Here is a 16777-nt window from a genome sequence, read left to right on the forward strand (position 1 = left end):
GATGACATTACATCTTAATGTGTTTTTTTCCCCCCCCTACCTAGATCATCACGAAATATGTATATGAGCTCCTGGAAAAGGACTGTAATTTGAAAAAAATCTCTATACCAGTAAGTCCTGTTTTTAAAAATGCTTAAACTTCCAAATGAGTTAGTTTTCAATTCAGGAGAAAATGGTTATATTAGTTTAACTGTGGTAAGTTTAAATGTTAAGGTTCTAATATGTTGATATTGATAATGATAATATTAAATACATGTGGATACCGCATTTCATTGTGCACAATAGTTCTTTGAAAGTAGTACTTTTAAATGTAGAGGCAAAAAATACTAATAACCAGACTTTTTTGAAAAAGGTGATGCATTTAAAAGGACTACCCCATCTGCCCGTTCTCGTTTAATTTATATAATTTATTTTTACTTACATATCTGAAGTAAACTAAGGTACTTATTGTTGCACTACAAATACACCATCTCTTTAAATATTTCTTGATTGTTTATATTTTTATGTCCATGTTATTTCCTCTGGATATTCCCAAATTCATTCCTCATGCTTCCTGGTTTTTGCAGAGCATTCTTTTCAAATTTTGTACATTTTGCCATTTTATAGTGAAAAAGTTTGAGATTTGTTCTCAGTATCAAATTTGCAAAAAAGTGTTTTAATGTAAAACCTGAAATAGTAAGCAACAAACTGAAGAAATAGTTATCTTATATGTGAAATGATGGTGGTACTAGATTACATGATTCTTGATATTGCTGACAACTCTCTGATTTTATGATATATAAAAATCTGGAAGGCTTAATGAATAATTAATTTAAGGCACAAAACTGTGCATATAATTACTTTGTTTACATGAAATTTTGCATGAGATTTTTAAATTCTTTGGATAATGTTACTCTATGAATTGGAGCATTTGAGGATTTCTTAATAATATTTATCCTCACAAATTAATTCATACTTCAATATTTAAAAGGAAAATCTATCTTATATTTAGTTTTACATAAGTAAGCTAAAATGCTAGGTCACAATGCTAATCATTTATTCATTTATTCAACAAATATTTGTTTAAGTGTCTTTTAGGTGCTGGGCACTGTTCCAAGTGCTTGTGATGTACTAGTGAATAATATATCATTCTGTTCAATAGCTACACTGACCCTCATTTATTTGGAAACTTTTCTTCCTTTTGTTCAGTCTACCTTTCTTGTTAATTTTATTTCTTTCAAAGTTTCTGAAGAATGATATTTAAAGAGACTTAGGTTTATTTCTTGTTACAACACAATTAATATTGAGTCATTTAACTCTGTAATACTTGCAGTTACACGGAACTTTTAAACTCACTTCTGTCCCTTAGATTTCCAGGAGAAATCAGAAGATATTTGGCCTATAGATTATGTTATATGATTAAGTTTTACTATTTTATTTATAGAAAGCCTGGGATGAGGTTTAAGAAGACTTTGTTTTATAGATCTGATTATTTTCCTCTCATTTAAATTTAGACTATAAAGCTAATTAACATAGAAAAAACTTTACCAAAATGAGACGTATAGTAAGTGTCATGTCCATTTTTGGTTAGCAAGATTTCCTGATTTCATGAACTGAAAAGAAACCAAAGTTTTTTGATTTGTTTTAGGAAATTAATATCTCTCCTCAAATTGTCGTCATATATTTTATATAGTTGTGAAATTTTTCTTGTGTAATTATTTTCTCCTGAGTTCTCTTAAATCCCAAAGCCAGCATTGAAAGTGTCTTTTTTTGTTTTGTTTTGTTTTGTTTTGTTTTGTTTTGTTTTGTTTTGTTTTGTTTTGTATCAGAGTTGTTCTTTTTATTATAGGAATAGCACCAAAGTTTTTTTTTCTCTGATGATGAACTAAGTTTTAGTTTTATAGAACTATTTAATAAGGAAAGAGAGACTCTTCTCTTTTCTTCCCTTTTTTTTTCTTTTCATAAATAACAACACCCTGTGGAAACCCATGATCTGATGGTAAAGATTATGATCATGTATTATGTTTACTCCCTATCCTACATATATTCTCATGTACACATTATTCTCAATTGTAGTGTCTCACACTTGTATAGAATTTTAGATTACATAAATTAATAACTTGATTATAAATTTTTGTTCATTTTTTTCAGTCATATTTAAATAATCATCACAATTAGTGGGGTTCATGAGTATCCTAAAGTGAATGGTTAACTGCTAAAAATTGTTCTCACTGATCAGTTGGTCTTTGAATTTGATTGGTCAATAAAGTGAGGTAGTGCACTAGAATGACTTTTATATGCACTCCTTAATGAAAGCTCAGTTAATGAATTACCACTGTTTGAAGACAATGGCCTGAACAGCCAGTTTCAAACTTAATTAAGCTAATGATGGAAATTATGTTTTAACCATATAGATATTGTACTGTTTAAACTCAGCACTAACTTTATACAGAGAAAGTTATAGATACCAACTTTAAGAATTCTGTGTTGAATTCAGATGAATATAAGCCAGTGACTATCTCAAATACTGCTCTTACTCCTTAATCATTAATACCACTACATTTCTCATTTTCATTGTTTTTTTTTTTTTTACCCTGAATATTCTGGTGTTTTCATGTTTTTAAAGTCAGTTCTTCTGCATGTTCCAGTAAAACTTTTATTCATCTATTCATGGCTACCTTAATTTGCAGCCCTTTAAATATTCTTGAACAGCATTGTAATATAAAAAACACATCTTTATCTTCTGAAAATAAGCACTCATCCAGTTTTCAAGTGATTACTGTGGAATTTAAAGTGCCAACATTCCATTGCTTAAAAAGTTGACTCAGTTCCTTGTTAACAGGGTACTTAGTCAAAGAGAGAAAGAAATAGTGATCAGAACCTACTAGAAAGTCTATAGCTTTAGAGTTTGGGGTTTTTTTTTTTTTATTTGTTTGTTTTTTCTATTAAGATAAACAGATGTCCATTTCCATAGCCATTCCAGGATCCATTAAGGCCTCAATGATTTTAAGAGGTATTTTATTTGTGCACATTTAGGCATACTCTTTGGTAAATGAATGACTGGGAACCTCTTTGACCCCTGTTTTATTATACACTGACAGCTTTGCTGTTTAATTTTTCTTCTTACCACTTCCCTTTTTTAAAAAAGCCATTTTAACGAGTGATTCCTCTCTTTTTATATAACATTCTTTGGTAAAAAGGAATTTTCTTCTCACATTTGGTTTTCTCCATCTCTCATCTACTTCCCTTCCTCTCACTTCAGTCAGACCTGCTGTCAGCATCATAATCTGGACATCGCATGCAAGAGAAGCTAATGTGACTGCTTGACACTTCATACTTCTGTTCCTGCATACTTAATTGCTACTAATATACAGCTATGTTTTTTTTTTTAATTTTTTAATGTTTATTTTTGAGAGACAGAGCATGAGTGAGGGAGGGGCAGAGAGAGATGGAGACAGAATCCAAAGCAGGATCCAATCTCTGAGCTGTCAGCACAGAGCCTGATGCGATGCTCAGACCACAAACTGTGAGATCATGACCTGAGCTGAAGTTGGACGCTTAAGCAAGTGAGCCACCAGGCACCCCCACGTTATATCTTTTTAATTCTTAGCATTGTGTAGCTCTTTTAAAATTTCTTATAGTCATATATCATTTTCATCTCCATATATGCTTTCTGAATCAGGCAAGTATTATAAGAAGACTCATTATTTAGTTAAATACCTTTTATTTAAAGGAGGTCACTGGTGATGCTTGATAACATTCCTTATTCCAAAAGTTTATTCATTCCTTTATTTACTGAGTGCCTACAATGTGCCAGCCTCTCTTTTAGGCTGTGAAATTGTGAATGTAGCTGGATCCAAACAGAAAAGTCCATGCCTTCCTGGACTTGCATTCTAGTGGTGGGAGAAGATGGTTAATAAACAATTATAATACATATATAAAGTAAAGCATGCAATATATTAGACTGTGCTATGTACTATGAAGGAAAATAAAACAGAATGGGGCTAGAGAATTCTCGGGGAGATATTTAAAATAGGGTGGTCAGGAAAGGCTTCACTGAGGAAGGGATTTTTTTCCAGCCCTGTGGCTGTGCTCTTCTTGCTGAAATAATTGCTCTTTGTGCTGTTTACATAAATGGCTACCAGTCTGTTTTAGAACTAGAGAAATTTTAATATTTTTCTCTTCCCAGGAATAGTGACTGGGAACATTTAGAATCTAGGACATTTTTTTTTTGGTGTCCAGAGTTTTTGTCTATTTTTTAGTTTCATAAATTTATGAATATCTAATATTGATAAGTGAAGAGCTGTTTCATTATATAGTATGTGGATTGACCTTCTTTATTTGAGGATGTATATGACCAGGCACCTAGACTTTAGCTTCTGGCTCTGACATCTGCACAAGAGCTTCCATTCCTAGTCGATAAGGTTATAGGAATACATAAATAACATTCCTTCAGAAAATAATTGTTATATGAGCCTGTGTTCACATTCTGAAGAAAATTTCAAAGGCCACTGACATAGAATAGTAGGTGATTGAATTTTTAAATAGTTCCCTTTCTCCCCTTTTAAAAACTTAGTAGTATTCCTGGGTAATATGTGATTTTCCAATAGGTATATCATCCTATTGGGTTTTTCTGTTTTCTATTATAGGTGCAGTATACTTCTGTGATAGAATTATAGACTCACTAGCTGTGTGATTTGGGGCAAGTTATTTAAATTCCTTAGGCCTCAATTTCTTGATCTGTAAACGAGTATAATAATAGTACAACCTTAATGAGATTGTGATTGAGACCAACATTTACCATAGTATCTAGACCATAGGAAGCTTTAAAAAAAATCAGTTATTCTCATTTGTATTATAATACTAAACCTATAATATAGAGAGATATATTTCAAATATTCTTTTGCATATTACTATCATGTCTTTTATGCTCACCCACCTCATGTGTAATTGTTAATCTCTAATAAATAATGAATATTTTAATTTTTTTAAAGGTTTTTACTTCTATAATTCTGGCATAGACATTCTATAATTTATGGTAGCCATGAGTTGTTTTCTCATTTATGCCTTTGCTTGATCAGAAAACATTTATTTATTACTTAATTTTTTTTAATTACAGGTAGATGCCACTGAGAGTGAACCAAAGAGTTTTATCTTTATGAGTGAGGATGCTTTGACAAATCCACAGAAACTGATGGTTTTAATTCATGGTAGTGGTGTTGTCAGGGCAGGTCAGTGGGCTAGAAGGCTTATTATAAATGAAGATCTGGACAGTGGCACACAGATACCTTTTATTAAGAGAGCTATGGATGTAAGTGCAATTTCTTTTATATTTTTTTTGACATTTTATAGCTCTGTTTTATTATAAGTTATTTTATCCTGTCTCTTCAAAAGTACATTCTAAACATAATCCTATCTTTAAATTGTTTTTTATTTGTAGTGAAAAATTATCCTGTATTATTTTGCAGTTACAATGAAAAAATGGTATCTTAAGTGTACACAAATGTAGATAATGTCTTTGAGATGAATATTTTTATTCTAAATTTATTATTATGTGATATATCACTTAAATTATCAAATACTTATCAGTATTATTTAAAATACTTATAAAAAATACCAAGATGGCTTTTGGAAATCGTTGCCTACTTAAGTTAGAAGCTAAAGGAAATCTACTTGAAATTAATCTCTTATTCTTTAAAAGAAGAGTTAGAATAAGTCAGTGTTTGTTATTTCTTTTAAAAACACCAGAGCTCAAATAAAATGCTTTAAGCATTAGACAAAGACCTGTAAAATGGTAAATTGAAATATTTACTGAAATACTTTATTCTTATTTGAGTTCTACCTTTTCAGAAACTGGTATTTTAAAATTGTATTCAAGGTTTTCTTTCCTATAATCGTGAAATTGTTTTTTTCTCACCTAGCGTTGTTACATCTTAATGGTTGGCTGCTTTTTTTTGTTTGTTTTTTATTTAACTGTCTCATTGTTAAGTTCTTCAGTGAACAGGCAAATTTTGCAAAGTATATGTTTCTTTCAGATATGAATAGAGATTTTCTTCAGAAAAAAGGAAAGTGCTATCTTGTAGAAAAAGATTTCATTTAAGAACTTAAAGTTATTTAGGAATATATGTGTACATGTATGCATTATAGGAGCTACATTATTACATTTTTGTAATTACAAAGGGAGAGGAATTGTTTGAAACATTGATGATTGCAAAGGTCAAACATATGTTTCCTGCTCTGTTACCTCTGAAATGATAAAATTAAGGCCCAGCCCAGCTGGACTTTATTTTTATTAACAGATTTTAAGGCCCTTAAAATGCTTCAAGTAGAATTTCTTGGGTTAATTGTGTATTGTTTTTTCAGCCTTCATGGATATGCAGAGAACAAAAGACATTACTTTTGATTGGTTACAAACTTCAACAGTACTTTTTTAGTATTATTTAAGTAAACTATAGTAGAATTTAAGTAAAATAAAGTTTAGGGTGAAGGACATAAAATATTGTATTATTTAAACATTTATATCTCTAGTTATGAATCATGAAATTACCTTTCTGTCTGACACATTAGTTTTTGGTTAGAAGAGATCCTATCAGTGGTTCTGAGAACATTTTATGTGAAATGTGATCACAATTCACTGTATATTTGAAAATATAATTGAGTAAAGAAAATTCGATGTGTTTGTACATATAAATGCTTAGTGAAATATTTTATGTCATTACATTGGCCTGCTAATAGATCAACTAAGCCTTTCTTTCCTAGTTTTATTGTTGTGTAAGATTTTTCAAGGTGAAAGACTATGGTAAGTCATGCCAAACATCTGTGAATAAGCTATCTGTTGGTTTCCCAAACAGGAGGGAGGAAGTTTGTTGGTAACATTAGACTCGTCAGTCATTTTGTTCTTATAAGTAGAAGTGTAGTGTTTGGAGACTAACAGCATTTCACTGTCTTGACTGTTTTCTGCTTTTCCCAATAATAGGAACTCATGATTCCTTAAAAACAAACAAACAAAAAACAAAACAAAACAAAACAAAAAAAACAAAAAAAAAAAACAAAAAAAACCCCAGCTGATTTCTAAGTACTTTAGTATTTAGTGTATTTAGAATTTATATGTTGTGTACTTTGAAAATTTTAATTGATGTACTTTTTTCTTTTTGTTTTATATTAAGAACTTGAATATGAACTTTATTGTGGTAAATTTCTACCTGGTAAATATTTAAAAATGGGTATCTCTTTAATCTAGATAAAGTGATTTGTTACTCTGGTTTTGCCTTTTCATGGTATTTCTCCGCAAGTTCTTTAAGGACTAGTTTCGGGGGGAGGGGCGGGAGGAAACTGGAGGGAAAGGGGTTGTATTCTAGGTAGCAAGCACAGGAAGACTAATTTGAAGGAGAAGAGCTACTTCACCCTTACCTTTTAGTCAGATCAGCTCTATTTGTTTTTATTTTATGGAGTTTTTTCTAAAATCGTTTTTCAAGAAATGTTTCCAAAGTTTACAAAAGACTGGAAGCCACTACTCCTTTCTTCATGATCGGTCAGTTTTTCATATTACAAGTGAAGTAAATTCTGATATTTTTCAGGATAGACAATATGATCTCTACTTAGTATGGTTTATAATATTTCTGCTATGGCACCTCTTCCTCGAGCTCACCCACTCTCACTCTCTAGTGTAGAGTGTACTCTTGCATTAGTAAGCTTTCCTGCTTTCACAGCTGTAAAAAACAATTTCTGCTATATCCCTTACAGATTTTTAGGATAAGATTACAGGTCCTAATATTGAAGTCATAGCACTGTAGGATTAAAACTTTTTCCCACCAGTGAAACCCTGCTTCTAAGTGGACTGTTTTGTTAACAACAACTACAACAACAACAAATAGGTTTAAATCTATGGAGCCACTTTTGTTGAAGCTGGGGTGAGGATTGGAAAACTTCTATAAGGACCCCTGAGATTTCTTCCTGAACCCTAGGGCTCCATAGATCACAGTTTGAAAATAATAACAGATATTCCAGTCCTTGCATTTTAGATATATCAGAACTTTATTGTAAAAAAATTATTAAGATTTCATGTTGGAGAAATAGTACATATCAGATACTGTCCCCACAGCTTCTGAGGTTACCATAGCTCATATTTTTAGTGTTTAACAGTCTTCATTGCATATCATATTACTTGGAGTAAGAAACTGTATATCATATAGCCAAGTACTAATTATTCAGTGTTTGTGCAGTTTGAGAGTTACTCGTACGTGTTTCTTCTTTGATCTTTTCTCATGTGGATCTTTCTAGGCATTTCAGTTGGTCTCTGTAAAATGGGCAAGGAAAGTAAAGTCATTACATTACTTGAAGTCATTTAATTACTAATTGCAGATATAGAACAAGGGTGCAGAATTTAAGGAGTCAGTCACTGTCAGGGTTGTGCAGTATTTGTAGGACCCAGAGGATGAGTGCCTCCTTAAATTTTGCATCCTAGGCACCTCTCTGATCTCTCCCTGTCCACGCTTTGACTAATTGAGATGTACTGTCAAAAAGTTTTATGGAGAGTAGTTTGGGAGCCAATAGTCTATAGAGGCAAATTTTACCATGTATCAGAATCACGTGGACGGCTGGTGAAACACAAATTGCCTTTTCCCAAAACCCGATTTTGATGCGGAAGGGTCTGGTTGGGGCCTGAGAATGTACATTTCTAAGACCATACCAGTGATGTGTATGCTGCTAATCTGAGCACAATATTAAAACCTCTGGTATACGTAACACTCTTTGGATGGTTGAGGTTAATTTATAATTTTCAGACTCTAAGTATAATGGATGAGGTAGAACTTGATGGCGATTATATTTAGTAAAAGTGTAAGAAGTTCTAGAAAATGTTTTATAATTAAATCAGTAGAGAAATAAAAGTTTAAATTATGAAGAATACTTTCAAAATACTATGTAACTGATGTACTCAACATGACAAAGTTTATTGATTTTAATAATTTTTTAAGAAGTCTGATTACTTCACTAAGCCTACATTTTTCCTAATTTCTCATAGCTGGATTATTTAGAAGAATCTGATGTTTCCATAATTACTTAATTTTACCATGCATGTAATCTAAAAGTCAGGTAAGGGGTGCTTGGGTGGCTCAGTTGGTTAATAAGCAACCAACTCTTTATTTCAGCTCAGGTTGTAATTTTGCAGTTTGTGAGATTGAGCCTGCATGTAGCTCAGCACTGGTCTTGCACTGACAACACGGAGCCTGCTTGGTATTCTCTTTCTCCTCTTTCTGCCCCTCACCCCACTCACATGTGCTCTCTTTCTGAAAATAAATAAACTTTAAAAAAATTATAAGTAAAGTAAAATCAAAAGGCATATATCAAAATGGTGATTATCCTTTGCTCCTTCCTCATTTATTCTGTTCCTAGATATAGTCTGTCAGTAGTTTTGGAGTTACTTATATGTTCCATATCCATATTTTTAAATTATAAGGCTGTTCTTTTGATTTATCAGTCACTTGATATTAGTCTTGTGTACTTATGGTACACCGGAATCTCTTTCCCATCATCACAGTTTTTGGATTCAATTAGCAATCAAGCTTTGCAATATTACTCTTACTTCAATACTGTTTATGGCTGAGCCAGATAGGTACTATGGTTACATTTCATTTTTGCTAAAGTTTTTTTTTCATGGAATTGATAACTTCTTTCCTTTCAATTTTCTTTGTAATAATTGTTAATTGAGATCTTGATTGGCTTCTCAGTAATGTTTTTACAGGGCCAGACTTATCAGAGAATCTCATAGTTTTCTCTTCTGGAGACCTGTCTTTTGGAACCCTGTGGACTTGTGTTTCAGTCTTGACCGGTCACTTTCTAAGCTTGCCTGTCTACTTGTCTCTCATCCTGGGATTCCCCTCAGATTCTCTCTTATGTTTGACCTCCTCTCTCCTGGATCTAATGACGCCAGCGTTTTGGATATATGCCCTCATTTTGTTGGAGCTATCAAAAAGTGAATACGACATAAATTTCTAAAACCTTGTATTTCTGGGGGAAAAAAAGTCTTTATTTTACTTGTTCCCTTTATTTTGATAACTCAGCGAGGCATAGAATTCCAAGTTGAAAATCATTTTCACTCTGAAACTTGAAGGCTTTGTTTTCATTGTCTTTTAGCTTCCAGTGTTTTAATTGAAAAGTCCAGTACCATTGTGATATTGCATGCTTTTGCTCCCTCTGTGGAAGATTCTTTTCCTTCTGCCTGGTGTCAAGAAGCCACTCCTATTGCTTTTAAGAAATTTCCTGTTATGGTGTTTTGTCTGTTTGTTTTTTATTGTTTTGGGCACTTGGTGATTGCTTTCTATCTGTACTATACCCCCATGATGATTCTCAATCCTTAGGAAATTTATTGTGTTTTTTCTTGATAATTTTAATTTTCTCTATTTCTAGAATTAGTATCTTGGTTTTGGAGTTGCAGATTGAATCTGTAAGTGTTTTATTGAATTGCTAATACTTTCTCTCTTATTTCCATCTATTTTTGCCCTAATTTTGTTTTAGTAGGTTACCTACTTTATCTTTTAGCCCTTCTATAGAATTTTTAAAGTTCTATCATATTTTGGAATGGAGCTCTCTTTTGAATCATTTTGCAGACCTCTGCATAGTACACTTGATTTGAGCTCTGTGTCTCTCTCCTCCCCTTCTGTGGTCGTTTGTCCTTTCAGTCCTTTTCTGGATGTGTCTCAAAAGGAAACACCTTTGATTTCTTGTAGGGCTATCTGCACAATGTGAGATTATGACCTGGTTTTTGGGGTTTTGGTTTGTTTCTTTGTTAAGGAATGTGGTAATTGCACCCTAGGTGATATTAAAAGTAATGCCTCAGATTTTGGCCTCAAGGCCTACCCCTACTTTCTAAGAAAAGCACCTCGAAATTTCTGAGTTTTTCTGAAATACTTTGGATGAGTTGACTTTCTTCCAGTCATGATCTCCCTCTGGAGGCACTTAAGTTTTTGTTTTTTGTTTTTTTCTTTCCTCTGTAGTACCAATCCAGTTCCATCAGCTTACAGTCTCCTAAAAATTTATCGACATCTGTGTCCTCTGTTCTCTCCACACTCATTTGTTTTGTCTCATTTGTTTAATACCACCCTTCTTCTTCTTCTTCTTCTTCTTCTTTTTTTTTTTTTTACTAATATTTTAGTATGATTTGTGGAAGAAATGGAGATAATCAAAAGAATTCAGTATACTTTTTTTTTTTTAATTTTTTTTTTCAATGTTTATTTATTTTTGGGACAGAGAGAGACAGAGTATGAACGGGCGAGGGGCAGAGAGAGAGGGAGAGACAGAATCGGAAACAGGCTCCAGGCTCTGAGCCATCAGCCCAGAGCCTGACGCGGGGCTCAAACTCACGGACCGTGAGATCGTGACCTGGCTGAAGTCGGACGCTCAACTGACTGCGCCACCCAGGCGCCCCCAGTATACTTTTTTAATTACATGTTTTTTTATCTATCTTATTGTTCCAGTGACAGGTAGTCACTTTGCAACTCATACTTTTTTAAAACAAATAACATTAAAGCAATTTTCTTTATAACAATATTCTTTGCAAACCTTAGGAGATGATATCCTTATGTAGTGATATTCATCACAGTGGAATGTTTTAGGATTTTCTTTTTGAAATCATTGATTATAAGGTAGCTAAATTAAAGAATATATAAACTATTGTTTGATATAAATTACATACTTTAAATGTTGATTTAGACCTTTAAATTGCTTGCTTCCCTTTTAATAAGCTATACTTAACTCTTCTATTCTAACCTTCTGATTCCTCTTTCTTTAGTGTATTTGGGATCCCCTCCTTTTTTGACAGGCACATTTTGTAAAGTTGATTGATTACAGTATTAGGATTTTTTTTTTCCACAAATGAACATGGAGCCATTATAGATAGTTATCTAAAATAGGGTGGGTTTTTTTCCTCAGTAATTTGAGTAATTAAATTTGGTAACACTTTCTTAACTCCTGCCTTCAGTTCACTGTTCCACCTAGGTACTGCAAGGTCTTACTATTTTAACATGAATATTTACAAAGTTGGTGACGTGGAGATTTTAACAGGATTCTAATGGTTGTTGCTGCAGTAAGAAGTACTTTATCAATACAGGGCATAGCTTTATTCTTAACTGGAGCAATGACATCCAGCAACTTTTGGGATGTTACTTAGTATTTACATAGTGCAAGCAGAATATAGTATAGCAGAATACAGTTTATAATATATGCTTAAGGTCTCAGAAACCTCAAAAACATGAAAATTGTTTGGAGCTTTAACATATGTTTTTGTTTAGGGGCGCCTGGGTGGGGCAGTCGGTTGAGCGTCCGACTTCAGCCAGGTCACGATCTCGTGGTCCGTGAGTTCGAGCCCCGCGTCGGGCTCTGGACTGATGGCTCAGAGCCTGGAGCCTGTTTCCGATTCTGTGTCTCCCTCTCTCTCTGCCCCTCGCCCGTTCATGCTCTGTCTCTCTCTGTCCCAAAAATAAATAAAAACGTTGAAAAAAAAATAAAATAAAATATGTTTTTGTTTAAAGGACTTAGAGGCTTTGATGCTTTTTTTGAAAAGCCATTCAAAGCTTTGTGGAACTAAACACTTATTAAAATAAGATGCTATTTTTCAACATCTAAGATTGGCAGATAAATTGATAATAAATTGTATGATAATACCAAGTTTGAATATTGTTGGAAATGTAATTTGAAGCAATTAGTTATATTTTCCTAAATTAAGTGTGCTTATTAACCTTTGATCCTAAATTCCTTTTATAGGAATTTATACTAGAGCAGTACACAAAGTATTCATACGAGGATGCCCATCAAAGGAGTTTGTAATGACACAAAAACTTCTAATCACTGAAATATCCACCACTAGGGGACTATTTGATTAAATAATGGTATATTCATATAATTAAAAATTATATACCTATTAAGAAGAATGAGATGTGTGAGTTTATGTGTTAATTCATATAAGATGATAACTAAGAGTTAATCAGATGGAAACACAAGAATGAGATCATTTGTTAAAAAGTACAGTTATACATGTATACATGTACACTTCTCTATATACAGGGGTACACATTGATGTTCCAGGAAACTTAGGCAAGAAACTATGAATTTTCTTCTTTTGCTTTTACTTACTCATTTTTTATGTTTCTCTTTTTTTGTTTTTTTTATTTTACTTTAAGCAAGTATTACTTTAATAATTTAAAAGACAAAATTTTTTAAAAATTGTAAGATTCATGAAATATACTGTAGTACTATTATAACTTAACTATTATTAACTATATATATTATCACTTAACTATCCCTTAACTATTTCTAAAACAACTTAAATGTTACATTACAAAACTGCATGCAGCTTTTTAAAATAATTATTGATTTTTTTACCCATAAAGACTGGCTAAATTTAGACCCCTGAAATTTAATTTCAAACTTTAAAAACATAACTGCGGGTTTTTTTTCTTATTTGAAATATGGTCTATTAAATTATAGGTTGAAACCAAGAACACTAATTCCAAATTTTAAGAGTAAACTTTGAGAGAAACTACATATTAATCAAAGAAAATATAAGCTATTACATTATATACTTCATAAAATATTGTTCAAGTCAGAAATTCCAGAAAAGGTTAAAAAAGCTTAGCACATTACTGAACTGACAAGGTATATGAGGCCACACTAGCCCCCATGCCAGCAAAAGAAAACAATGGAATGACAGCTCTAGTGTTTGGAGAGACGTTGTTAACGACAGCTTATTCCTTTATGATTTCAACTCTTGACAGAAGACAGGTCTGCTTGTTGCATCATGGCAGATATATCATTACCTTCTGGCCCTGTCATGACTGAATTGGGAAAAAAAAAACCCACATCCAGTTTTGAAAATCCAATTACCTTCTGGAATTTTGGTCACTATTTCAGAGATAGATGTGAATAGCCATTCTGTGATAGCCCTTTGCATCTGTATTGTTCCCTAGTACTGAACTAATTAACTAATTAAGCATACACTGAAGCTCTTTCTGTAGTCAAGTAGAGAGCAAGGTGTAACAGCATAGAGCATCTTGATATTCTTACATCATCTCAAGAAAAATACTGCAAGGCCTCTTATCCTTAATATTTGTTTTCAACCTATATTTATACCTGACATCGAATAACTTTTAAAGCAGACCTAGGCCTTTTCACTAAGTGCAAGAGAAAAAAATACTGGATGTTTAAAATGATTAGGCACCATTTTTACTTGAAAAATTATTGGTCATAATTATAATTTCATTTTGACTTGGTCTTTCTGTTTCTCAATTACATGCACATTTGAATTCTGTTGTGTGGTTTTGTTTTGTTTGTTTGTTTTTAATCTCCCTTGGCTGCCTAAGAAGTGACTCTGGAGACAGAAAGAGAGGGTGTGGGTTTTGAAAGTATGTCAAAAGCCTTGGGGTTTGTGTATGATCAGAATTTTAATGGAGGTTGAGGTGAGTTTAAATGCATAGAAAGCAAACATTAAAAACTTGTTTAATTTCTGTCATGTTGTTCTTTTTTGAGTCACTCTGATATCTTTTTCAAATCTGCTTTACTCTTGAGCTTTGTGTTACTATATCCACGATCTGTGTTTTCCCCTCTTTTTATTCTGTTTTAACTGCTGATCCCTTTTCTGTGGTTCTTCCTTTAATATCAGCTGAAGCAGTTTGAATTGCTGAATCAAAGCTGTTTGGGGAGTGAGAGAGTGTGTAAGATTGTGCAGGGTGAGATTCTCTGGGTAGAAGGTAACACCTCCTGCAGTTATAATCAATGCTCTGGACACTTTCAAAGATTGGAGAAGTCATGACTTGCTCCGGGGTTAAACTTTTAAAAGAACTTCCCTAGAGAAAAATATCATCAATAAAATGAAATAATTAGCTGACAATTCTTGAGTAGCCTAGGTTTAACAAGAAAAGATTAGAGATAGGTCAGCTTTGCATTTTTCACTGTACTTTTGGTTCCTTCTGGGTTTTAGCTTTATACTTTTATTTATCCAAACATGGTTTTAAAAACTTAATTACTTCCGTATATCAGTTGAGCCCCTGAGTTACTTTAATTTGAGGAGAAGAACTAAAATGAAAAGAATATCAGCTTTTAGGAGTAGGAAATAGTCTGAACTGCTACTTGAAATAATTGAGACAGTAAATTATGGAAGGTAGGTTGTTTATGAAAGTGTAGATTGCACTGTTTAAGTCACCAAGCTTTAGATTAACTGCATTATATGTGTGTGGATATTCACATATTTTTAAATGTATTATATGGGTTAAATGAATTATATTTAAATAATCAGTAAAATATGATTTTTTGAAGAAAAAGTGTTAAGTGAATTTAAGGATTAATAATTATTAGTTTCCAGGGGTGTTGTTCAGTAGCATGCTTCTTTGGTGATGATTTTATTCAGCTGTTTATGTGATATAAATAAAAGGCATATTTTAAAATATTATTCCTAAAAATATTAATTCCTAGATAAATTATCTATTTTTATTTATGAAATTAGAAATCGTAACTAATAAGCATTATGACTTAAAGATTTAATATGAAAAGGATATGTTATTAATTACTTATTTTTTTATTTATAATACAACCTTTTTAAATTAAGACTGGATTTCAACAGTAATTCTGGATACTAACAGGCTAATACTTTAACTGTTTTTTGTTTTGTTTTTTTTTTACATAAAATATATAATCTTGTTTTCCTGGTCATAAAACAAATCACTATTTCAGATTTGTAGTGAGGTGTTATAAGAATTAGATGGAGGGGCGCCTGGGTGGCTCAGTTGGTTAAGCGTCCGACTTCGGCTCAGGTCATGATCTCACGGTTTGTGAGTTTGAGCCCAGCGTCGGGCTCTGTGCTGACAGCTCGGAGCCTGGAGCCTGCTTCGAGTTCTATGTCTCCTTCTCTCTCTGTCCCTCCCCCACTGTGCTCTGTCTCTGTCTATCAAAAATAAATCTAAAACAGAATTAGATGGAATACTTTGGCATACTTCATATATTTAGAATTACGTACTTTTATATTTTAAAATAAATAAACTCTTATCACTTTACTCCAAACATAAATACAGTGAGTTATCTCTTACTGTCAGGTATGCATTCAGATGACAACAATCTTTTAGAATCTATGTTTCTGATTTGTGTTTATAATCCTTATTGAAAAGGAGATGGTACCTTGTTTATGAAATGAATATACAAGGATGAATATGCCTCGTGAAGACTGAAGGCTGTGGAAGAGGGCTTCCAGTAGTATTAATTTTTAAAAAAGCACAAATAGTATTATGTTAATAAAAAGGGGCACCTGGGTGGTTCAGTCAGTTGAGTGTCCGACTTCGGCTCAGGTCATGATCTCGCTGTCCATGAGTTCAAGCCCCGCGTCAGGCTCTGTGCTGACAGCTCAGAGCCTGGAGCCTGTTTCAGATTCTGTGTCTCCCTCTCTCTCTGCCCCTCCTCCACTCATGCTCTGTCTGTCTCTCTGTCAAAAATAAATAAACATTAAAAAAAATTTTTTTGAGTAATTAAAAAAAACACAAGTTGTATTATGTTAACAAAAAGCACAAAAAAAGTATTGTGTTAAGTATATATTCTACAGTTTAAAAAAATGGATAGTTTCAGGGTCATTCACATTTAATTTTATACGATTGTGAGATTACAAAAAAGATTGTGAGAATTTAAGCCAGTTTAGGTTAGGTATGCCATCTACAAATGGCACAGCAGAGGAAACTATTATTTTTTGTTGCCTAGAGTTTAAATTATAATGAACATATGTGCTATAATTTAAATTCTGAATGAAAGTAAGTTATTTCACAAT

The 16777-nt window shown here is 32.6% G+C and overlaps 1 protein-coding gene across 10 annotated transcripts in view; it reads left to right on the forward strand.

Annotated features, from left to right (window-relative positions):
- The window catches only part of ARB2A (ARB2 cotranscriptional regulator A), a 433966-nt gene that overhangs the window by 107876 nt on the left and 309313 nt on the right, over window positions 1-16777 (forward strand). For 9 of the 10 annotated variants that reach the window (XM_086717888.1, XM_086717906.1, XM_086717908.1 and 6 more), the window contains 2 exons: window positions 45-110; window positions 5099-5290. In XM_086717888.1, the coding sequence (XP_086574014.1) occupies window positions 45-110; window positions 5099-5290 (258 nt within the window). The remainder of the gene's footprint in view (window positions 1-44; window positions 111-5098; window positions 5291-16777) is intronic. The other variant, XM_086717913.1, reaches the window with a different exon arrangement.

The sequence above is a fragment of the Puma concolor genome, chromosome A1, assembly GCF_028749965.1.
Source record: "Puma concolor isolate L17-30 chromosome A1, mPumCon1.1.hap2, whole genome shotgun sequence".
NCBI classification, from domain to species: domain Eukaryota; kingdom Metazoa; phylum Chordata; class Mammalia; order Carnivora; family Felidae; genus Puma; species Puma concolor.